The 26,026-nt window shown below is 43.2% G+C and overlaps 2 protein-coding genes across 5 annotated transcripts in view; one reads left to right on the top strand and one right to left on the bottom strand.

The window, feature by feature from the left end:
• Positions 1-22,068, top strand: part of tspan4a (tetraspanin 4a) — a 57,713-nt gene extending 35,645 nt beyond the window's left edge. For all 4 annotated transcript variants that reach the window (XM_042060794.1, XM_042060795.1, XM_042060793.1 and 1 more), the window contains 6 exons: positions 5,438-5,629; positions 10,057-10,131; positions 17,009-17,110; positions 18,703-18,834; positions 20,074-20,157; positions 20,300-22,068. In XM_042060794.1, the coding sequence (XP_041916728.1) occupies positions 5,438-5,629; positions 10,057-10,131; positions 17,009-17,110; positions 18,703-18,834; positions 20,074-20,157; positions 20,300-20,368 (654 nt within the window). In that variant the 3' untranslated portion in view covers positions 20,369-22,068. The remainder of the gene's footprint in view (positions 1-5,437; positions 5,630-10,056; positions 10,132-17,008; positions 17,111-18,702; positions 18,835-20,073; positions 20,158-20,299) is intronic.
• A 583-nt stretch (positions 22,069-22,651) lies between these two features.
• ddb1 (damage-specific DNA binding protein 1) overlaps positions 22,652-26,026 on the bottom strand; it is a 20,725-nt gene continuing 17,350 nt past the window's right edge. The window contains exon 25 of the mRNA XM_042062650.1: positions 22,652-22,712. Within this exon, the coding sequence (XP_041918584.1) occupies positions 22,652-22,712 (61 nt within the window). The remainder of the gene's footprint in view (positions 22,713-26,026) is intronic.

Here is a 26,026-nt window from a genome sequence, read left to right on the forward strand (position 1 = left end):
TTTTCTTGGTAGCCTATAACCGCATTTATGGTTTTCTACAAATACATCAATAATCAAATTGGCCTCTATCACTCAACCAATGCTAACGGTAACATTATTTTACCTACTCTAGGCTATTGATATAACTTAAGATTAACGTAGCCTACCTGCAGTAAAAACCAAGCATGTCCGATAAACATTCGCAGATTTATTTCGGCTTCAAGAAGAAATGGGAATTACATGTCATGCAGAAATCATTATTACCCTTATTAGACGTTCTCAGCGGTAAACTACAGTCTTGTCCTTGTAGGAAGCGTAGTGTCTTTCCAACCCACTTTAGATTAACTTCCAACAAAATTATGTCTCACTGCAACGATGCGCCATCTGGTGGACAAACGACTACGTTACGCCAATACTGGAAATGCAGCCAAATTATTATGATGAATATTTGGTTTTCCTTTAATCCTACTGAATTTGTAATTATGTATCGGCCGTTGTAATTGCCGATACTGATGGTATGTGCGTACCTGTGTGTGTGTGTGTGTGCGTGTGTATATGTGTGCACCACCATCTACAGGCCAATGAGTGTACAGTCACTAAATGTACACATAACTTAATTTTTTTTTTAGACCCCCCCATGGATGAAATTCTACGAAACTTGGCATACCCCCAGAGAATGTCAGGTTAATCATACACATAAAATTTGGTGCAGTTCTGAACATCTTAACTGAAGAGAGGGGCAATTAAAGCAGAATGATATTGCATTTTCATTTTTTACGGGGGGGTGCAAATCACAAATGAGTGATTATGGTCTAGGTTGATGTGGGCCCTTGAGACCAACATACCATAAAAATTTCTTCATCCTCGGTGCCACGGTTCAGGTAGTTATTTAGGAAAAACTGCATTTTTTGGGTTTCGGGTTCCGTAAACGTCTAGTGGGGCTACATACCCACCAAATTTCATGTGCCCCGGTGGTTCGGTGTCCCGGATATCGTTGACCAAAAATTCAGGAAATAGATGACGGAAAAAAAAACAAAAAAACTTTGACCCTATATGACTGCTTCGCTAGCTTCGCTAGCGGTGGTCATAATTATGGTAATAATTGCTTTACTTTAATTCGTTAACTTATTGTGTTGAAACGATGGGGAGTATGACAACTATGACAGACATTGTAGATATTCTTTTGAACATGTGTATGTGTCATAGCATACTGAAACCGGTAACACTTTCTTAAAAGACAGTTAATTAAGGAAGGAAGCATGCTTTATACAATTCCTAACAACATAACACATTTAACAACATTTTTAAGTAGGCCATCCTGGTTTGACAGAAGTCTACCTTAAATATAGCCTGGTTAGCACCAGACCTTATCTCAATTGAAATTGAGATTGGGGACAAGGTTCATTCTACTCCCATTTCCAAGGGGCGTCACTATCGAAAGCCAATCAAAATGCCCCTGGACGCAATTGAATAGACCTAAAACCAATCAGAGCAATGAAGGAGATGACATATGCATAACAGAAAAAACATCTTAACAAACAAGTGTTTTTCAAAAACTGCTTCGGCCCTTAAATTTGCCAAAGGGTCGTCTGGGTTCTCCCAGGCTACCTTAAATACTGGTATTCAGTATGATGTTAAAGACACACTATGCAATATTTTCACCTTTATGAAGCCAATTTGATGGTAAACGAACTTGTAATAGGTGAATCGTTCTCCTAGCATAGCTATACAGCATAGATGTAGCGAGTCCCTACCGAGAAAACCAGAGTGGCGCCCCACCAAAACTCACGAGAATCTGAAACATTACCTTGTCAGTAGATATAGTTCTTGGGGATAGTTTTTGCCTGTTGTTAATCCTTCACCTCACATCCACAACAAAAGCATTTGCATTGTGTACAGGGGGGATAAGTTGCGAGAAGTTTGCTATTTATGATAGCAGAGTAACATATAAATACATCGCGACTCAAATTTGCCAAAGAGAGCTCTAAACTCACCAAAAATACCTAAACCTGCATAGTACCTTTAATATGACCTAGGCTTACCAGAAATTCAGTAATCCAGTATTAAGTAACTCAAGTCAAATTAAGTCAAGCCGGTAACACTTTTTATGAAACCATTATCCATAAAGAATTATGAACACATTCATAAAGAATTACCATTTATAAAGCCTCATAACAATTGATATAAGTTTATTCCACTGCTTGGTTGAATTTCCCATTGTCCTACGTAATTTAGAACGACCATTAACCGTATGTTATCTGCACACCTATGAAGTAGATCCATTTTTTTGGCCGTATCACACTTGTATATTAATTCGCCGAACTCGTTGGGAAGTTTAAATGAACTGTCACGTTGCATCCGAGCTGTAAAATGCAGACGTTCAGAACATTGCAACATTGTAGCATATGACGGAGGTGGCTTTTAGCTAGATGGATGACAGCAGGCTAAGTAAAAGCGATGTTTCAAAGCTAAAGTTCATCAGAATCTTGGGATACGCCCGCTTGACAACGGGAGAGATAGAACTAACGACTGGCCTTTGGCCGTAGCAACCATCCATTTAGAACTAGTAACGGCAGTTTGTCCTGTGAGTTGAGAAATTAGTTGATATGTGTCGGAAGAAATTAGTTCTACAAACAAGACAGTTTTAGCGATTAAAACGTTTAAATTGTAACAGGAAATGAACACAACGCAAGTGGCAACAGTGGAATAAGCGGGATAATGGACTCCACGGTGGTCTGTTCACAGAAGTTAATGCACTACGAGGTTTGCTTCCGCTTCGCGTCGGGGCCGTTTTACAATCTCGACCGTGCATTAACTTCTGTGAACAGACCACCGTGTCGTCCATTATCCCTTAGTTATTCCACTGCTTGAGAAATTAGTTGATATGTGTCGGAAGTAATTAGTTCTACAAACAAGACAGTTTTAGCGATTAAAACGTTTAAATTGTAACAGGAAATGAACACAACGCAAGTGGCAACAGTGGAATAAGAGGGATAATGGACTCCACGGTGGTCTGTTCACAGAAGTTAATGCACTACGAGGTTTGCTTCCGATTCGCGTCGGGGCCGTTTTACAACCTCGACCGTGCATTAACTTCTGTGACCAGACCACCCATGTCATCCATTATCCCTTACATAGCTACTTCATGCATATTCATGACTGTGCTCATAATGTATTTTGATTATTATTGTATTAGCCCTAGTTTCTGTTAGCCCAGTAATATGGTAATTGTTGTCAACATTTGTAATATTAAGAGATAAAAGAAGTGTTATATATAATACATTATGTATCAAGCTGCAAGGGTTTATTCTGCAACATATGCCACACTGTATGAATGCAGCTATAACTATTGTTTTACTGTTAAATAGACTTATATAAATCCTTATGATGTATTACTAATAATTTATAACCCTAATTAAGAATGTGTTTTGTGTTTTTGTGTAATGTTAATATTGAATTTAGTGAAAGTTCTTCCCTAAAGGGATAATTCTGTAATGGGCTGTGTTATGTCCACCCAATAAGTGTCAAAGCATAGATGTTGCAAAAGTAAATATCTCAATTTGACAACTATGGTATAGTTGGCTAAAAGTGCCTTAATGGAAACTGACAGCAGCTGCAGTAAGCTTTGTAAATGTTTAAAAATGCTTTTGTCCTAGAGATATTATGTAAGCGTCATGTAGCTGCAGTTACACTATTGGTCTTTCTTTGTAAAAGGGGGGCAATAACATCTGAAAGTATGTAGGCCTATACAACAACATGTGGCACAGTTAAATTGGGCTTTGTTCTCTAATATCACAAGAGCCGTGGTGCAGCAACATAGCGAGTTCAAGGTTACAGTTGCGTACAGTACCATCCCGCTTCGGTTGCATTGAAATTGAAATGAAACCATGCTGCTGTATGAAACATGAAATGCACGTGCCTTATTTGCTTATGGGCATTCCCAGATACAGTGCATCAAAACTGCATCAAAGCATTTATACATGGTTTAATGTAATCATGCGAGCAGGCTTCCAAGATCCCTCACCACCTGTAATGCATATGGCTGTGTTTGCTCTATCATTTCTCTGATTAGCCTATAGTGAAATGCAGCCTCCTACACTCAGTGTGTGCCCTAGTTATTGTTCGGAGGCTCCGGATGGCAAAGCAACAGAGCACATGTATCCTGATTAAACCCTCCTGGGATTGAATTAGCAACAAATGTGAAACTTGCATCTTTGAATTCACGTTTTTATGTCTTAATAAGCTGCCTCTACTGTTGTGTCTCAATACCTGCTTCCTATGCGGAGGCAGCAGGGTCTGTGTGTTGACTTTCCATCGCTCGCTGTTCACCTGAGCAGATTCCTGTCGTTTGGTGAGGAGGTGAGGAGGTGAGGCGGCTGTGCCGCCGTGCCGCTGAGTGGGAAATGGGTTTCTTCCACTCATAAAGTGCTGGGTTTGTCTTCAGGAAGATAATGAGCTCTATGACTTCGCCGCAGTATCTTCCAGAAGGAGGCTGCCGTAGCCGGAGGCTTTTCCTATCATTGATTCTTTCTCTATCCAGCGCAACGGTTTGCAAATGAGTTCTGTGAAAAAGAGAGTGAAGCCTCAAAAATGTCTCACTGACACGGTTCACCGTCCTGAGGGAATTATACACACGCCCGAGAATGAAGAACAGGTTGTAAGTAATGAAAAGTGACGTCACATAGGCAGAGAGTGTGATGTTTTTGACAGATTTTGGTGTAACCTAAGGCACTGCATGATTCATCATTCCACATGCCATCCATCCCTTCTTTCCACTTGTCTCTTCTACTCATCCCCCTCTCCACTCTACCAGTCACCCGGCCAGACTCTCAAAACAGATGAGGACAGAAGAACTGTACTTGCTACCTCCTGCAGGCTTGAGTTTTTAGGGGCCTGTTTTTCTTAGTTGCATTATATATAATCCTTCCTCCACACTGCCAGATACACACACACACACACACACACACACACACACACACACACACACTCATACATGTGGCTTTTTTTTAAAGAACACATCAATATTTGAACATCCTGCAAAAAAACAAAAACAAAGCACATAGTGGGAATATGAGCACACAACTCGAGACGTCACGACTTGAGTGCATTAAGCATTCCTGTGAAGGACTCGTTTTAAGTACTTCGATTCATTTCATCACATTTACACCATGTCTTTCATTCTGAACTTCCTCTACAGGGAGTATTTGTGTGTTATGCATGACAATGTTTAATTTAGTTTATCTGACTTTGAATGTCTGGAGATTGAAGCTGTTGACATACTCCTACTCCTTCCCCTCCTTCTGTCTCTCTCATGCTTTCTCTTTCTCTCTTACACACACACACACACATACACACACACAAACACACACACACAAACACACACACACAAACACACACACACACACACACACACACTCACACACACACACACTCCCTTTCTCTGTCTCTGTCTGTGCAGCTCGGGGGCTGTGGAATCCTGGGTGTGGGGGTGTGGCTGTCGGTGACCCAAGGCAACTTTGCCACCCTCTCTTCCTCGCTGCCCTCCCTGTCTGCCGCCAACCTCCTCATCGCCGTGGGGAGCATCATCATGGTGATTGGCTGCCTGGGGTGCATCGGTGCTGTGAAAGAGAGCCGGCCTCTGTTGTTGAGTGTAAGTGCCCGCCTCAAACGGAATTATGTGTTCCCTGAACAGTGCAGTCGCACTGTAAGCTTATCAGTTCAACGAGTTCTGCCCAAAATGAACCAGGGAGTGTCAACTAATAAATAGCCTCATCTCATCATCCAGTCAACAACCAATAATTCTAAAGCTAACAGAGCATGCTTTTAAGAGAGGATGCTGTCGTCAGACTCCACAGTTATCTCTGCATGACCGCTACAGTTCTATTTAGATTTAATATGTGGACACAAGAATAGCTGACACAAAGCCCGCTGGGGCTGTAAATATAGGGTTTTCAGTAAACCATTTTGGCATATGAAAATGTCTGTAAATTAATAACCAAGAACACCTATCTAGTATACAGAAGTGCCTGATGTATGGTACTGACTTGCTGATATTCTTTCTGACTTGCTGATATTCTTTCTGACACCTTTGTCACTTAGAAAATTCATCCCACTGTATGAGCGAAATGAACAGAAGGGGTTCTCGTTATTACCTCCTGAGGCAGCAACCAGCAAATGAGGGCTTTTGACAGGTTTGATCATTAGTATGAGATGTGACATTTTCATTCTGCTCCTTGCCACTTCAGGAAAGTGTCATAATTATTACATGAGCCCTGTAAAGACTGGCTTAATTAGGGCACTCATAGATTTTAAACAGATTATTTGAGTATCCAAATTTTTTTTAAAAAGGTTCTGGGAATGATCCTCAACTAATTATAGAAATTTGCCTGATGACAGGTTTTCACACTGTGTCTACAGATGGAAGTAAATGCCTTTCACCACATATTCCCCTTCTCCTTGCATTCCATTAATTTCAACCTATAATAAATAACTATAAATGTTTTTTTTACATCTTTAATGTTGTTTTTGATCTCTGGCGACTCTTCACACGTCTTAAAGTGTAATTCCAGAGTAATTTGAACCCAGGGTCTTTTTCACCATGACAACCAGTCGAACACCCCCTCGAGAGCTAGATTACATTGATTGAAGGAGTACCCAGTTTGACTGCTAGCTTTAGCTTTAGCACTAATTCTGGTACACTTTCAAGTTCTTGATGCTTCGTTTTATGTGTAGGGACCCTATACTACTGCAGAGGTGTAATGCTATTTTGAGAATTATTAGTGGTTAAAAAATGGCGGTTTGGTATACGTTTAGCGCACTGCCCTTAACACTTGCACTGTTAGCCTTTTGGGCAGTGAATGCTAAACTGCCGGTCAAACTCGGTACTCTTTCAATCAACGTAATCTAGCTCTCGAGGGGGGGTTCGACTCGTTGTCATGGTGAAATAGACCCTGGGTTCAAATTACTCCGGAATTATACTTTGAGTGAGCTTCTGGGTCAATGGATGTGCAAAAATTGGCCTCTAGGGGTCAAAGGTAATGCCTAATAACTTGCAGAATGATGAACTTAGTGAGCTGAGCTAAGCCAATCCACAGTTGTCCTGCTGCAATCACATATTGACCCAACCTCTGTCCAGCTTCTGAAATGGACTGTTTACCCTGACCCTGAGATCAGCGAGCCTTGAAATTACACTCACGCTTAATCTGGGTGGACTGACATGTGAGGTTGGAGGTTGTTGAACCTCACTGACATGAGACACATTATCTGTGAAGGCAGACATGCCAGACATGGCTGGAATATATTAGTGATTTTAACTCATCACAACCTAAAACGTTATGGCACAAGAGCACAAATTTGTTCCAAGGGACCGCGTCATGTAGTCCCAAAGGGTATTGATATCGTTACTACAAGTTGATCTTGTTGCATCCTCTCACACAATGTGGCATCCATCTTCTTTTCGAGGGGAACAGAAGTCATACTGAAGAGATAAATTCCTTGCGATTGATTCGTCCAAGACTTTAATTATATTCATTCCTGTTGTGGTCTCCCCTGCCAAGGCATCGATCCATGCTAAAGGCAGATTGGAGCCATGCTGGCGAGCATGGTAGCATAAATGATGAATCTCATCACACCTCTCAAAGATTTCATGAATCTTTCATCACTACCTAGACTAGAGTCTGAATTAAGCTATGTGTGGGTGCACACACATTTCGGTTTCACACAGGATTAAGGCAAAACGCTTATAGCAGCGAGATCTTAAAATTATTCCCAGCATGCATTGCAGGTTTACACTCTGTGCTGGTTATGTATGGCATCAGATAAATTGGCTGAAGACACACACCATGTGTGTGGTTTTATCCATTTATGCATTAAGTCATGTGAAATACTGGAAAAGGAAAACAGCATGAAGTCTGTGTTTGTGCATTGCATATTCATGCAATTCAAATCTTTGATGAGCAATGATTAATGCAATGCTGCATTAAAGCAATGCTGTTTGTTAAGAAAGAGATGGGCAATGGCAATGAGTTCTGAGGGGCAATGGGCAAATGCATTTTAGTGTAACGGACTCAAATACAAGAGAGGGAAATGCTGCTTAATACTTGAGCATGGACAAGGAGAAAAGCACCACTGAGCTCTTCCATTGAATCCACACCAAGTGGATTCTAAATTCATAAGCATGGTCATATTCCTGTAGGTGCATGTTTAATCATCGCAAACTCATTATCTCCGAGAAATAAAGCCCCTGTGATTACAATGAAGCCATAAATCATATTTATTGGTGGAGCAATTGACCATGATGTAGCCCCCCTCCAAAATCAATCTAAATCTTCGCTTGCTTCCTGAGCACTCTCTCAGCCAGTGGTCTGGTGTGGAGAGCAGGTGAAATCACCTTGCAGGAAGAGGTTATCACCTGCAGCGAGTCCAGGCGGCGCGGCCAGATTTATGGTAAAATATTCGGTCAGCCCTCAGGGGGAAGCCATGTTTACTTGTTAAGGAGGGTATTTACGTCACTCCCTCAGTTTTAATGATTGGGCCAGCTCTCCTGAGTGTTTTTACTGCATGCAGACTCGGTGATTGTGAGGAGGCCCCGGGAACATGAAACTTTAGCATCTCCTACAGAGAGTGATGAGTGGTGAGGGAGGGAAAGAAGCAAATAGAGAGAGAGAGAGAGTGTGTGGGGGGGGAAGAGAATGGAAGAGAAAGAGAGAGAGAGTGTGGGGGAGAGTAAGAGAGAGACAGTAGGGGAGAGGAGAGAGGGAGAGAGATAGAGAAAGAGAATGGGGGGAGAGAGAGGGAAAGTGGGGGAGAGAGGGAGAAAGAGAGTGAAGGGGTGAGCAGAAGCCAGAGAGGTGGTGTAATCAAAAGCATGGTATGAAAGGAGAGCAGGGAGATTCTCATGAGTGCAACATCTTCAGACGGAGAGCGAGTGTGCCAGAGCCAGCACCCACAGACTCACTAATGCAGACTGGGGAGAGGCACTGGAACAGTGCTCACGTTTACTCACTTCTCGCTCTTCACCCAGGCTGTTTGTTTGCCATAACACGGCTGCGATAACGCAGACATAGAGCATTCATGGAATACAATCAAAGCAATATACGATGTGTGGTGAATGACAGAGCCATACAGCGCTGTACATGAAAGACAGGAATGCTGTATGTTGGCTGAAGTCAGTAAGCAGCCTGGCGCTTTGTGACTTTATCATCAGAAATTCCTCTTCTTTTGTCTCTGCCTCTAATGGTTACTGTCAAAGGCCCTGGGAGAGGACTTTCATCAGACCCTGGCAACCCCTGGGTTTTGAAAGTATCGTGAGAGGTTCACTGGCATGAAGCTAAATCCAGACTACAGCAGAAATTTATGACAAGTTTTCAAATGATCTTGCCGATCTCTGCAGTATAACATGGCCGTTACCCCCCTACTCTTCACCCGTGTTTTCACACAGTGTTTCTCAATCTGCTTTCCTTTCGATTTGTGTCTGTATCCTCTGTCAGTTTCTCTGAAGCTCCCTCTCAGGGTCTCTGTGTCTGAGATACGCGCGTGATGCAAGAGACAGATGTTATGGTAAGAGAGAGCAAAGATGATTCATCTCCCCAGAGTGGCTGGCAAAAAAAAGTGAAATAGTTGTCAGCCGCGCTTATGAGAAGTGCAAAGGTAAAGATGAATGACACCAAACTGTTGTCATCCAATACGAGAGAGAGAGTGATAGAGAGAGAGAAAGAGAGAGAGGGTGATAGAGAGAGACAGAGAGAGAGAATGACAGAGCGAGAGAGAGAGAAAGACAAGGCTGGAGGACAGGCTGAAATAGTGGGCCAGAGAGAGGCTAGTTGGAAGTGCAGCCGGGCCATTCATCACTTACCACTTTCCCCTCTACTCCTGCCACTGATTTGCACTGCCAGTCATAAATATCGGTGTTGACTGATGGAAAAGAATTCAGCCCCTCACTCCCCCATATACAGTATAGGCCCTTTACTTTATTATCCACTCACTATCTCTCTCTCTCTCTCTCTCTCTCTCTCTCTCTCTCTCTCTCTCTCTCTCTCTCTCTCTCTCTCTCTCTCTCTCTTCTTTCTCTCTCTGCAGTTCTTCATTTTGCTTCTCCTGATCTTCTTTTTGGAGATTCTGTTCATCATCCTCTTCTTTGCCTACCAAGACGAGGTGAGTTCATTACTTATTTACTCCTGTTATTGCTCCCCTGTTGTAATTGCTTGGCCTACCTGAGGCCCTCATTCAAGAGCAGCAGTCATGTTACAGTGCCGTTATATCCTTCTTCATTCTGCTGCGTTATTCTGTCCTGTGCTGTATTCAGATTGTCCCAGAGATGAGGGTTGTGAGACCCGACCTTAGTGTGGGTATCCTACTGCATGACTGACCTTGGACTGCCGAACTCATTTAATGTGTCTCATCCTGAATTTATGAGTCTTGCTCAAAGCTGATTCGTAGCAGGGTCTTTTGAGGCTACAGCGGACTAGCTGACATGATTTCAGTGTTCTTAATAGACCTTTTTTTCCGCATAATGAGATTTAGAAAATTGAAGCCAATGTGTCTTTGATTGATTAGGGCTTGTTTTTTGGGGATTGTGGTTTTAGTAAGGAGCCCAGACTGTGCTTCCCCATATGGAACACTTAATATTAATATATGACAATCCTATTTATAAAGCTGCGTTTTTCTGTTTCACAACATTTTATGGAGGCCTCCTACAACCATTGACAGGCACTCTATATTACTCCTTGACATACTTGCAAAAGCCTGCAAGTCGCTGAAAGCGTCTCCCCCACCCATAGCTGAATTCTGTTTGTGTCTGTTTTCACAAAATATAAGCTCTGTGCTTCACCACCAAATACAGCGCCGCACAAACGAAAGAAAAACAACTGTGCACAAAAGCAAGAAAAACAACACCACGAGCTGAAGATGTCACATTCTCAAAAACATTTTATTTGTTCATCGACGCTCACGTGTGTTTACTCAGGGTTTGTCAGCCGAAGGAAGATGTCTTGTGCTGTGTTTTGAGCCCCTTCTGAAAGACTGCAGATGTATTCACAGTCATGCAGTGCCAAATTGGCTGTCTGTGTTTATCAAAGGCATGTCAAACTTTAAATACCTCTGATAAACTCTGTATCAATCAGAGGGTCTCTACAGTATCTGAAGCATGACTCCCTCCTCGCTCAATCCCACGCGCTCATCCACCATGTTTAATGCATCTCACCCATCCAGCTCTCGCATATTTCCATACTGTAAGATGAAGGTCAGAGTGTCGTTGTGGGTTGTATCACACATGTGACTTTCAGGTTCTCACACCTCCACAGCCTCACAGCCAACACTACAGACAGTCCTTCGCATATACACTCGCACACCTCTGAAAATCTCCCCCCGAGGCCCTGTCTGTCGGCGCCAAAATTAATACCATCACCATCGTGGCCATTTTGAGCTTCTTCCACTCAAATCCGTCTCTTAAAGAAGTGAATGCACTCGCCATCTGTTTTAGCTGCGGGCTGAGCGTGTGAGCTCATTAGCAGCCTCCTTGCCACCAGAGGGATGGATAGGGAATTCCTGTGGGGTATGCCCTGACTGCGGTAAATACGGAGAGCCTTGGTGAGCTGCTCTGCCGTCCCAGCGACAGCCTCCGAACAGCAGGCAGACGGAAGCTTGGAGGAGGGTTGCACTCCCAAGCAGGGAGCAGGGGAATCAGGCAGGGATCTCCCTAGTGCAAGGCTGGTCTTGTTTTGCAATGTTCCAATTTCAGGAAAGAAACAGATTTGTGTATACATGCCACGCAGTGCACTGCATGTGTTGTGATGCTGTTCTTGGCCAATCGTGCCAGTAAGTAGTGGTAGATGTGTTTGTAGCTGTAAGAGACTACTTTGTTGTTCCATGGAGACTCAAAGACCTGCTGTGTTAATTTAGAACCTGCAGAGGCAGTATGTCCAAGAATTTTCTATCATTTTGTCAAAACAGGGCCGTTTACTCCGATTACTGACACTGATACGGAGTAGTATGTTTTTCCTCCAGACATGAGAAACAGGGAATGAGACCTTTAATGGTATGAGACTGTGATATGGTAATGGTATTATCATCAAGCAAAATAAGATGGCACCAGCTCATTGATATCCATTGCTACCGGGCCTTGTATTTCATAGAACATCACTTGAGTTAATAGTGTGAGGTAGGTATGAGCATCAGATTGTTTTCTTTGCTTTAGGACATCTCTGCTCACAGAAACACTTTCCCCTCTTAATGAATGTGAGCACACTAGTAGGACACCTATCCTCTGTCCTAGGTAGTTGTGTAGTATTTACATATTTCATGTCAAGTAAAACAAATTGAGAATTCAGAATGAAGCTGTTAGAACAGAGGCCATGCTATGAAACCCACTTCTTTTTAACCTAGAGCCAATCTTTTGTTTCTACAACCGCTCCCTGTCATGACGTGATGTCTGTTTTAGACCTATCTGTGGGGGTTGAGAACTAGCTTATGGCTACTCTGATATGTGTGAAATCTGTTTAGTAGCATCAGCAGAACTTGGCATATTTGAGTGCACTCTAATTTGCCTTCAAAGATCAGACAAACTGAAGGGGGGGGGCACTCATCCATCCAACCCTCCAGTAGCCATGTGAGTCGCCAAGCCTGGTAAGGCATATCGTGTAGGTGGATCTTCATTGGTTCTTCTTGAGAAAATATGGATCTATACAACCACCTGAGGAAGCAAGAACATCTACTTTTTTCCAGTGTCAATTAAGTATCCATTTGCTATGGCCCTTCTAAGAGGTGAAATCACTGCCTATTTCCTATCAGAAAATGAATTCAGTTATTATTTTTGTTTCTTCAAAACAGTATCACACACAAGCATGACAGACTCAGCCAGTTTTGCATTGCTGTTTCTTTTTAAATGCAGTAAGAAGAGCATGGCCCTCTGGGTTTTAGAATCGAGAATTTAAGTGGAATGTTTCAAGAATAGCAGTTCAACAGTAATCAAAGCATATTGAGATGCTACACTCACAAAAGACACAGTAAATACATCCATCCACAGTCTCTCTCTCTCTCTCTCTCTCTCTTTCTTTCTCTCCTCTCTACTTGTGTTCCTCTCTTTCTCCCCTAGGGAAGGAGGGAGGACATGTTTACTCTGACGGTATGAATCAGCTCAAGGTCAGAGCCGTAGAGAGAGAGAGAGAGAGAGAAAGAGAAATAAAGAGTGAGAGGTGTTGGTGTGTGTGGGAAATGCTGCCTCATTCTTTCGGCACTCTGCAATCCCTGCTCAACCTGTGGTTGCATCACACTGCCATCCTTGAGAGCGGTGTGATGGTAGACATGGTGAAACAGGCATTCACGTCTGCACTCTTGCCTTTCTCTGCTAGCTCTGCTATTCACAGATGTGGCATGCCTCTCTGTTCTTCTCCCTAAGCTCACATTCTTCTCTATAGGTGCCTTTCAAGCTTAGCTAGGAACTTGTCAGTTACCTAGAACTTGTCAGTTCTTCCAACTCCACACACCAGCTTTATATAGATGTGGACCATACAATGTTGCAAGCCAGCCAGTAGTGGGTGAGATTATAATAGTGATGTGCCCACGATTTTGTGATGCTTTCTTTGTGATGTGGGACTACAGGGCGCATTGCTGAAATAGAGGTGGGAGAGAGGCAATGATTAATTTTAAATAGCGCTTCATACCATGGGCATCAAAGCGGGAAAGAGAACAGCCTGCTCTAATAATAATTGATTGGAGATATGCAGGCTCCTGACGTGTTGTTTTATTTAATGCAGATGTTTGTATGATTTCCCTAACCAGCCCTTCATTAGCAATGACTGCTTTACCGTCAAGTGCAGCCTGCCGGCAGTTCTATAACACAAGAATGGAGGAAAATGCTCTCATTCGAGCTCTGATTTGTTGGTTTAAAACGTCTACTTGTTGAATTTCCCCTCTATCTTCATCCTTCTCTTTTCATCACCATCATCATTTCTCTCTCATGCCTCCCTACCCTTCATCTTGCCTGCTCTTCCTCCGTCGCTTGGCCATCGTTTACATTAGCCTTACTGTATTCGTCTCCTTGCTGTCTCTCTGCTGCGTTGAATAATTAATGTCTTTGCCTCATAGACTGGGAGACACAGCCGTCTTGCCTTGACTTGAATTTAACACCGCACACTCTCTCTCTCTCTCTTCCTCTCTCTTCCTCTCTCTCTCTCTCTTTCTTTCTCCCTCTCCAAACACTCCATTGAAGTCACCAGTGTGTTCTCCAAAAGCAGGTCAATCTTTAACGATCTATCATCCCTGGTCCCTGTGAGCGCTTCACAGGGAGACGGGGTAAAATTAAAGAGCCGAAACACACTGCAATATGTACGCAGCGTGATTAATGGTTTAACGGCTGCAGCGTTAATTTCCAGGGGCCTTGGCTCAATCTTATTACTTTCATAAGCATAAGCTAATAGCCGGACTGTTCTTTTGTATGACTGCCGGAGTGTCAAACATCAGGCCTCAGTTAAATGGACACGTATGAGGGGACAGTCACGGTGAAGAGCACTTGGGGTGTGGGGTGGGTACTTAACCCATCCCCATCTCCTTAAAGAAGGACACAGCCTCAGTGCAGGAGATAGAGGCTAATGTATAATTCAGCTCACACTTGAGCGCTGTTTGAGTGGGTTGCAGACAGTAGTGATTTAGTGGAGAGGGTGATCCGTCTTGGCAGGACTCTGCTGGGGTCACGGAGGAGGGGCGGTGTCGCTGGCACAGTCCTCCCCCGACGCCACACGGAAACGATCAATCGCCAGTCCCTCTGTAAGTGCAGGGGAGCCAGGTCAATGATGAGGATCAATCGGATTGATGAGTTGATTACACAGGCATCTACATGTGGTCCCTTTTACCCTTGATTAAAAGTTAGGGGGCATTGTTTTGTCCACATGTTATTGTAACTTTGGCCAATGAACAAGGGGTCAAGTATTGGAATCAATATGTTTGTAGTGGTTAAGAAAAAGCCAATGTTATTGTAGGTGTATCCTACTGTATGTGACCCTACTAATGAATGAGTCTCCATTTGCAGTTCATTCATTTAGAACCAAAACAGAAGTTCACAGGAATTGTGTCACTGCAAATCAACTAGATTAACTCAACCATGATAAGGAAAGGCCATAAGTCCCAACATTTTATTAAAATAAAAGGTGATTATCTTGAAATGTATTTTTTTTTAACTCACAAAAAGATTGCAAACAAGATGGAAGATCGAGGGCGACAGATACACTCACCCATTTCTTTTGGGGAGAAATCTGCTATGTTAATTATTTATTGTTAAGTCAGTTAGTGTGAACAGGACTAATAAGCTAATAACTTCTGCTCCATTAAACTGCCTTTGTGCAGACTCAGTGCAGTCACCTTCTCTTTGGCAGATTCCTTTTGTTGCATGCTGGACACATAAAATAGAAAAACAGATGATTATTCAAAAGCCTGAGCCTAGAAAAGCGAATTTGTGATATTGAAAGAGTTCCTGTTTGTACGTATTGATGCTCCATGATATGCTGATACAATGGGACAAAATAATATAAACAGAGTTTTATTGACTGTCAGCAACATGAAAACTTCAGTGGCAAGACTGCATTTTCTAAATACTTTCCTTTTATGGTGGAAAACTGAATGTGAGTAGGCTGATTGTTGCAGCTCACATCTGTGGTTCGTTGGATAAATCTTCACTGTGTTGTCTGTGAGACTATCTGTGTACTTTCTCTCCAAAAAGACAATAACGCACAACTGAGTCTGACTGAAATGGCCTTTCAATTAAATGCTGTATAATTATAATTAGCTTATAATAATAATAAGCTTAACTGGAACATCAGTATGTGTGCTTTAACTGTAAACAGACAACCTTCCATGCCTATTTCATAAATCCATAATAGCATGAAACCTTGAATATCCAGTGTGAATAAGCATATCAGCAGGCGGCGAGGGAAATGAATGTAGAATCAGTTATCAGTAAAGAACAACTATGACAAAGAGGAACAAACAATATACAATACATTATGTAGATCTAATTTTTTAAATTTTATTTCTGCCAGTTTACAGAAATAAGACATGCATGAAACATATCCATACTGTATATCATGATCATATTTCCTGTAACCTCTTGAAGGCAGAACCTGCAACGAGTTTTATGGTAGTGGCTGAAAAAATAATGGCTATGACATGGTATTCAAAACAGAAGGCAGTGGACCAGTCTCAACATCAGAGATATGCAAGTGCATGGATCATGAGTTTATTTAGGGCTCATTTATGCATCGTGAGTAAATCAAAAGATGCAGGATATTTGATTGAATGCTCCAATAGCCTATCTCTTTCATGCCAGTCAAGATGCGTTTCTTTCACACAGCTTCCTAAAGCTAAACTGCTCCAAAAGTTCAAAGCAGGATATGAAAACATCAAAGTGCTTCCTCAACCACCTGACTATCCCCAATGTTCACCTAGATTTAAACCTTTGACCTCAGAGAGAAGACATGGAATTTACTGAGTGAGCGTCCTATCAATAAAGTAATCCCCTTATATAGTCAAGCCTTTTAACTCGTACGTTATCATACTGTCGTCGAGCTGGCAGACTCTTCAAACAGCTTGTGATTTTCAAGGTAGACCATGGCAAACCTGTATTCTAGGCTCATCAAAACACTATGCTCAGGCGAGAAATAGGATTGCTGCACCAAACGCTACTCCTACCTGGGCCTCTCCTCCCCCTCCCCTCCCCTCCATCTCCTTCTGTGATCAAGAGTGCACATTTCACTCACAGCAAGGATGCTGTCTCAGAGAGAAATTCAGAATAAGAGAGAGAGAGAGAGAGTGTGTATACGGCAGTAATGACTGGACAGTTTGGCACATCAGGGGAGGGGGGAGGGGTGGGGTCAATGCAGAACCTCTCCGCCTCTCTCCCTCTCTCCCCACGTTAGCAAATTGACAGGCTGACAAATCGCTCTGCTCGGCATTGCCGCCCATTGTAGCGTGCGCTCATCTGTTTATCTGCATCCCCACTTACAGTGATGATTTGCTTCCCTCTCCTGCTCGTCTCCCACAGATTGATCACCACGCCCAGAAGGACCTGAAGAGAGGTCTCCAGCTCTTTGGCACGGAGGGGAACATTGGCCTGACCAACGCTTGGAGTATTGTGCAAACTGATGTGAGTCCTATTTTTACACCCGGCCACCTGCATTGGGGAGGGATTAACGGCAGGGAAACAAATGGGTGAGGAAGTAGCAAAAGCTGAATCGCAGCTCTGTGTGCCAAGAGACAGTGGCTGAGGCAGACCGGGGGAGCAGTCCAACAAATCATTTGGCTTACAGGAAAGAAAACTGAGTGGCAACAGCCATTTCTTCAGCTCGGTACCATAGTAACTGAATAGTTGCTACAAGCCTTTCAACACTTCAAATATAGATTGTGGTTTAAATGTATATATTTGAATACTATCCGCGTTAAAGAATATTAAATCATTTTTGCTCATTAGATCATTCTTGTTGTTGTGTATCTAGTGCTTCAAAAGCACAGATAATGAGCTCTCAGTCACTTTGGCCAGTTCTGCACTATTTCAGTTAACAAATGATCTAGAATCTATGAGCTTTTGGAGCTTTTTCAGGCGTAGGTATTAAAGCTTCAGTGTTCCATCTTGCTTGTCGCATGTCTATTGATTTTTCCACGCGTGCCAAGTACAGTACAACTGCAAGTGCATTACATCATTACTTTCACATGGAGCACATAGGTTAGGTTACACAACCTGGTTTAGACAAACATGTATGGCCTTGTGGAGACAATTGAGCAAGAAGGCAAATGGAAGCACACTTCTTGGGGTCCCTGGTGAAATCTTGTTTGTTCTGGCTCTTCTTTGATGTACTGTTCTTTGTATTATTCATGTCAAACCCACTGTCTTCCTAGCTCTACTTCAAGCCAAGGAAAGCAAAAAAACTGAGAATAATGATAAAAGTCGGTGTGTGTTCGTTTGTTTGGTGTGTGTTAGCTCGGTGCTCGGGAATAAAATAGTAAATCTTCTCTAGCCGGAAGGATGGAGTGGCTGGAATAAATAGATCTTGGCAAAAGGAGCCTGGTTATTCTCTCCAGGAAGTCAGCATGTAACAAAACAACAGATTCCATGCAGGGCCATACCGAGCCATCTCTGCGATGGAAAGCATGATGTTTGAGTGTGGAGAGAATTATCCAGGGTATAGAAACGATAGAGATACACTCAATAAATAAATAATTGGATGGAGGATATGTATATAGACATATGAGAGTAGTTTGTGTCCATAAAGCAATAATACACATAGCTTTTAGCATGTGAGGGGCACTTCGCCATATGTGGCTACAATGCATTTGATGTAGTTCCACCAAGAAAACAGGATTGGGTGTATTTACAAAAAGCCCTGAATATTCTATTCCAGGCTGAGGAAAACTTGTAAATCCAGCATCCCAGACAAGGATTAGCAGGGATTGTGTTTGAATGCATGGCTGAATGCGCTCTCCCAAGGATGTTTCTCTTACAACCACTTTTCACTCATGTTCTTGTATTTCAGCATTGAGGTTACAAAATGCATTTTCAAATGTGATTGGAGATGGACTTAACTCAGCACTAAACTAAATAGTAGGCTAGTAGAAAAACTAATTCTGCAAGAAAAGCTCGATATCTGGGTGGTATGTTTATTTATTTTCATGCAAGCCAGCTTCCTGAGTAACCTGCAACAAAATCACCCCATTTTCTGCAATCCTCTCTGGGTGTTACAGTTCCGTTGCTGTGGCGTGACCAACCACACCGACTGGTTCGAGGTCTACAACGCGACCCGAGTGCCGGACTCCTGCTGCTTAGAGTACAGCGATGCCTGCGGACTGGAGAATCCTGGCACATGGTGGACCGCGGTGAGACCAACCTGCTTTGCTTCTCCCCTCTGACAGATTTTACTCCTCCACTCATACAATCTACTCTTCACTGTGCAGAGTGTTTACCCTGCGGTTTACCCAAATCTACTGCTCTGGCAAAATCTGCTGTTACACTATGGAGAGTTAGGGATTCTCCAGGAATATATTACCCTCAGACAGCCCGCTGACAGCTATAGGGCACTGTCCCTGAGGCATCTGCATTATTCAGCGTTCTGAGAAAAGCCCTAAATGCCTGTTTTGGCCCATAGCGCCTGGTCAAATCATATCATGTCATATCATCTTGTCCACCTCATGCGGGGCCATGCTGCAGTGTGTTTTGAGAGCTCATCTGCCCTCCCCACAAATCATGGAATCCATTTTGTATCACATGAAAGATTTAAGAGGACCTCGCATCCGGCCTGTCGCCGGAGGGGCCAAAACATCCTCCGACGGACTTGAGATGCCGGAGCAGGCTCCGCTGCCGAGCCGAGGTCAGGTGGCCCCTGGCGCCACCGCCACAAGCATTCCGAGACATCCAGCGCTGTTCGGCGCATGGAGCCCTGCGCCGCTGCGAGTCTGCCTGAGAGAGGGGAGAGAGAGAAAAAGAGGGAGGGAGAGAGAGATGGGGAGAGAGAGAAAGAGGGAGAGAGAGAGAGAAAGAGGCAGGAAGAGAAAGGGGGAGGGGGGCCGGGATAAGGCAGAGCCTCGGCCACAATAACCTTTTCTCTCTAACCGTCGTCTATTGGTCAGCGGGTAATGAAAACATCCATCTTCCCTGCCCCGGACCACCCTCTCCCCCCATTTTCAAAGGGAAATTAAGGACGAGGGTGGTCTGATGAATAACACAGCAAACATGATTTGATCAAAGAGCAACTAAGAAGTCATAGGAAATGTTTGTTGTGTTTTTAGATAGTCTTATCCACACGTCTCAGTTGTGTCAGCTGTGAAATCTCTAGTTTATGGGGTGGGAGTGGGGAGACAGGCAGGTCAGATATGCATTAAATATTTCTGTATCCAAACTGATACACACAGTGAGAAGTCAGAGAGGATTGTAGAGTAGTGAAACTCAGAGGAATTTACATACTGTTCATACCAACAGGCATACTATGCATATATCTGTGTGTGTGTTTACATTACATTTTCAACATTTCTGAAAAGTCTGTGCTATCTAAAAATCTAAGCAATAACTCTTTCTCTCTCTGTGTGTGTGTGTGTGTGTGCTTGCATTTATATCCACAGCCTTGTTATGAGCGCGTGAAGGGCTGGCTGCAGGAGAACTTGGTGGCTCTGTGGATTTTCGCTCTGTGCACTGCGCTCACTCAGGTACAGTGCGCACACCACAGTCAGACGGCGAGACAATCAATGGACTCTATTGATCAGTCAGTGAGTCATGACAGCTGATTGACTGATAAAACCTTCTGGCTTCCCATGAAACTCACCGTGCACTGTCTTTGTGTCTGTGCAGATCCTGGGACTGGTTTTCTCAATGACGATGTTCTGCCAAGCAGTTAAAGTGGAAACGTTCTACGCCTAGAACAGGGCGATTCCATCCGTTGGCAATGAGCTGCAACAGACACCCCCTAGAGCCAGGAGACGTCAGACATTGATTCATTCTAACCTTGTTTTCTCACAGACTTTTCCCACATCCATTTTTTTATGTATTTCTCAGCACAAACGCCATGCTTTTGCAACATTTCTATGATCTCGGTAGCTCCATTTCACAGCAAATGGAAAATGCCAGAATCAGTCATACAACCGTGGGCAACGGTCAGTCTTGTGCAAAATGTTCAATATGTGATGGAATACATATCTTTTAATCGTGTCTCTAGTTGTAAGACGTAAGAGCTTTTTTTTTTTTATATCAAATCACCAACAAACCCTATGAATGCGAGCTCAGGGGTTTGAAGTGGCTGTCAGTGGGAAAACAACAGTACACAGTATATAGATGTACCTGAAAATGATAAGGTCTGTAATCTTTTCACCATTTGTAAATCTATAAATATATGTACCTTGTATCTTTTCTGCTGAAGCACAACAGTAATTTATTGTTTTGAGATTGAGGGGACCTAGCAGGTGGAGCGTGGGTGAACAGAAGCCCCCCTGACTCCAAGCTCCCTTTGGAAATGAGGCTCCAGCACAAACCGTGGTTGCTATGTTTTCAAACACACAGCTTACAATCAGACCAGGGTGTTTTATTCCCTGACAACAGAGCACAATTGTTACCACGTTTGAAATGACAGTGGCATCACACATGGAGCGAATCGCACGGCAACTATCAGCAAAGTAATGATGAACGGTAACCAAAAATGATCTTTGAGTCCACAGTGCGTGGAGCAGATTCTGAATTTAGTCGATCAAAAAGGGGTCAGTAAGAATGACAAGGCTCTTGAGTTGTAGTGCTTTCAGCTTTGAATGAGTACAATGTGATGTTCTTCTTTGTTTAGACAAGGTGTTCAGTCAGCCCAAACCCCGACATTAGGAGCATGCATCCGTGAATGTAAAACAAGAAGAAAGACAGACATGCAGGTGTGTGTAGAGGGAATGGGTTGTATTTGTGATGAATAGCTGAGTACAGAGACCTGAGAACGCTGGGGCGCTGTGGATCTGCGTTGCGTAGCTCAGAGCTCGCCCTTACAATCGGAACTGGCAGATGCCTGTGACATCAAAGGGAACGGCAACAAGCTTTTGGGCTGAATCCAGTCAGGTTGGTGGGGTGACAGAGGGAATAGCAGGGGGGAGAGAGGAGAGGAGAGAGACTGTATGGCAGGGAGATAGAGGGAGTGTGTGTGTGTGTGTGTGTGTGTGTGTGTGTGTGTGTGTGAGTGTGTGAAAAGAGTTGTGAGGTAGGGCAGTTGCGTGGTCTTGATCTCTGTATGTGTGTGTGTGTGGATGTTTGTGTGTGTGTGTACCACAGCGTTTTGTGCCGATGCTGCAAGTGAGAATGCACTGTGGAGCCCTGTGGAGTCGCACCTCCACACCGTGTCTGAATTCATGACCTCTGGGGAATCACGCTAACAGGCAGCATGAATGCCAGTGCAGGCTCTGCAAAGGCATTTCAGTAAACCAGAACAGACCCATTCAGATGCTGCCACTCTGGCAGACAGAGACAAGGGAATTTGTACAGACAAGTGAATATCAGTATGTTTCCAACTGACAATGTACCCATCTTCTTAATGATGACCAAGACTTATAAAAAAAAAAAGATATAGCCACAAATAAAGGTTTTCTAATAAAGTCTGCTATGCCCTCCGTGATTTTGTTTGAAATTAATTGTTATGAGAAATGGGCTCAGGCTCACGCATGATGCCTAATGGCATCAAAAGCCTTAACATCTCATTTTTTTTAGAATTATAGGCTGTTCTTTGTGAATCTGATGAGAGACGGGGAAATAACGGTAAGAAGTTCACCACTGGTTTTCTCTTCTCCGCAAAATGTGCTTATAATGTCAGCAATTCATGCGGATTGTGTGATTGCCAGTGAACATGCATAATGGATTTATACACGTGCCATATCATATTTTGTCACTGAAAAAAGTCTGTGACATTTTCCTGGAAAAAAAACCTGCTTGATTCTGAAACCTTGAATCTTTAGAAAGACCTTCTGAGACCTAAACAACCTTGTGCCGTTTTGCATTTATAATGTAGTGCTATTTTATACGTACACCACCTCAAAGACAATAAGAAAATAAAACTTCAAATACATATGTAAGAAGGCATGCAACAATGGCGAAGGAATAATAGATTATAATGGCCTTGCACTGAAGGGCGAGATTACTCCCTGCAGTGGCACTAAAACAGGTGATAAAAATTATACGGCATCAGGCCGTGATCACCATGGTGTTTACAGTGGGCTGTCTGGCACCATAAGATCCTTCTGTTCTTTTTGAGAGAGTGGAAGCACATGAAAGAGCCTATACACTCAGGTCAAGGAGAGGATTAAAAGCTCTGGGATGCCCCAGAACATAAGTTCAGCTATGGATTTCTCTGTAAAATCAGACTATCACAGCAATGGCTTGTGGCAGTAGGCTTCTCTCTAGGTGTTTCAAAGAGAAGCAAGGGAAAAGAAAAATGATGATACAGGTGATAAGTTAGCTCTGTGTTAATATTCATTCTTGGCATTTAGATCCACTACCTTGGTTATACAGTCGCAGGCTAGGCACAGGTGTGTTTTGAAGAGTATCTCAATTGCCTGCGGCCTAGACTGGATAATAGAGTAAAGAATCCCATGGAGCCAACTAATAGTCAGTCATATGGGGATAGGTGGGCACAGTTATGCTTCCTCAATTATCTGGTCTACAAAATGGGGTTCTTCAAAATGGTGGGATTTGCATAAATACAAGGGGACCTTTGTGCCTTCTGCATTTCACAAGCCAGTCTTCCTGACACTGAGCCCTAGGTGGCAAATGAAAATATTGATGGCTTTGTATCAAAGAGGAGTGACATTTCAATTTTAAAAATTCATGACTGCTGCTGAGGCTAGCTTTGTGCAGATACATCACCTGAATACTGATTCCAAATGAGAAGTGATCTTGCTCGGTCCTCCCTCTATCACTCCCTTGCTCCCCTCTATTCCTCTCTTAATATGTCATCATTCCCCCCTCGCTCTCTCACCCTTCCTTTCCACCAGTCGCGCGATCAATAATGCATTCCATCCATCGCTCTTGCGCGCTCTCGCTCTCCTTGTTCGTTCAATAAAACATACTTATATTTCCTATGTCACTCGCCCAATATGCGTCTGTGTGTGGAGGTGTCCCCAATGCATGCTACAGGTCAGTTCTTTCTTTCCATCAAACCAACACTCGACTAATGACATTGCACTCCAGGGTGACTACTGATCCATAGTGAGCACAGCCACATCGACCAAGTCCCTCAACCTGATGTGTGTTTGGGCAGGATGCGTGATTGATGATGTGTTGTGAAGTTAGGCAGTCAATCAGAGCATATATTTGGGTGTGCTCAAGTGGGGCCAAGGGTGGGTTGGAAGCCTAGGGCCTGACGATCACAGGCGCAGAGCTTGCATGCATTTCATACAGTATAAATAGGAGGAATGGTGTCTCACCGACCTCCAACAGTGAGCCAAAATAAGTTATTTCAGTGCTCTTAGGGGTGTTCAAGCATAACGTCTGATTCATTCACACAAACTGTGATTCATGATTGAATCTGAATTCTAATTCTAATTAATATTTAATTATTTTCCAAATAACAAGAAAAATCTCATCTATTAGGTCTGGGATTAGCAAGTTATTACTGAAAAGACAATTGCAGTGAGTTCTTACATTTGGTTCTTTCAATGCTCCAATGGCATAGCCTAGAAATCTAGACGCGCCCCTAGCAAATTACATTTGCTGCCAGGGCTACCAATGGCAATTACCCATGTAGACCTAATTACTTGAGTTACTGCGGCACTCCTGCATCACAAGGGGAACTTAAATGACTTTAACATGCACATAACCACACACACCGGACAGTAGGCTACGCCATAAAAGATGGCATGTAATAAGCAGTAGATGTCTCTTTACATTGACAAAGCCTCTTAAAAAATAACTTACTGAATGAATGAATGAATAAATAAATAAATAAATAAATAAATAAATAACAGAATTGCCACTATACTAGGCTATTGCCATCTAGTGGTGAAACATCTAATGGAGCACTCAAAGAATACAAACAAAATCCCTTAATTCTAAACTATGGGTTATGAGAATTGATCAAATAAATAACTGGCTAGTCGCGTTTGTGAAGAACCCCTTAATTCCGTGGGTCTTCATGGTTTTCCAACCAAGATGGCTATTTAATTCTTCAGGGTTTATTGACAGTCTAACTACTATATGAGAAGAATTCCTTGAGTATGTAGGGGCAGCAGAGCAGTGAGAATCCATTAATAATAGCCACTCTGACCTTCATGACAACTGAATATTGTCAATCAACGCTGCGTTGAGCTAAATCGCTTTAATGAAGTTTCCTTCTATGAAGAGCAGGATTAGAGTGGATGCAAAGCTGTGTAGCTGGAGGTTTTTAAGTGCCTTGGTCTAACTCCTCTCTTTCCTGCTAGGGTAAAACTGGTTCTTATCATGTCCCCAATTACCCCTTGTGTGTGTGTGTGTGCCCAGGGGCCTTCCTACAGGAATGCCGAGCTACCTCAGTTCTGTTTAATTACTCCACAATAGGCAATTTTACACATACATTGGAGTGTGCAATTCAACAGTCAATAGCTTGTAATTAAAAAAAAAAAAGAATAGAAAGGAGATAGTGGCACAGGGACCCCAAGTGCAGCCAAAACACCCAAGGTGGTGCAGTTCACATCTGCCAGTAGGCACATTATGCTGACTGGAGGGTCTGCTTACTGGCGTGAAGCTGTGCTTGGGTCCCTTCTATCCCCCACGGGCAGCTCACGATCAAAATGGTAATCTGAGCCATCACTCCCTCTACAATTACCCAAACTTTTGGAAATCATCTCCACTTCTGAGATCTGTGATAAGACTACAAAGCATAACTTGTCTCTTACAAGTCAGTGACATAGTAGAATGAATTACAACGACACTCTTTAGAGGAAATACTGATGCAAATTTTATTAAAAGAAATATCACAGACAAAAAAAACAGACTGAGGGAAAAAAAAAAAACACTAAAAATTTATCAACGCCCTTTCCGTTCGGCACCACTCAAAGAATGCTCCTGTGATGCGCACTTGTTTCCCACAATGCACTTCCTCGCCAGGGCCATCAGACTGATGATCAGGTGCCATTAAAGCTCAAAGCCACCGCGGCGAAACCGTTTTCTCCACCGTCCTGATGTCCGGTCTGTGGCCAGAGTCTGGTCCACTCAATGCTGCGGTTCACACACTCTTTTCCCAGTCAGTGTCCTACTGGAGCGTACAACCCACCCGGGGTCGAGGGTTTCCTTTTTTTTTTTGAGAGCATGTATGTATGCATGTGTGTGTGTGTGTGTGTGTGTGTGTGTGTGTGTGTGTATGTATGTATGTATGTATGTATGTATGTGTGTGAGTGTGTGTGTGCTCACACACACGTACCTGTGTACGTGCACAAGGTCCTGCATGTGTTACAGGAAAGCTTCAAGGAGGTTCATCTCAACAATGGTGTGGGGACACACATGCACACGCACACAGAAACACATACGCACACGCACGCACAAACACGCACATAAGCGCGCGCGCGCACACACACACACACGGTG

Source organism: Alosa sapidissima, chromosome 14, assembly GCF_018492685.1.
Source record: "Alosa sapidissima isolate fAloSap1 chromosome 14, fAloSap1.pri, whole genome shotgun sequence".
Lineage (NCBI taxonomy): Eukaryota > Metazoa > Chordata > Actinopteri > Clupeiformes > Clupeidae > Alosa > Alosa sapidissima.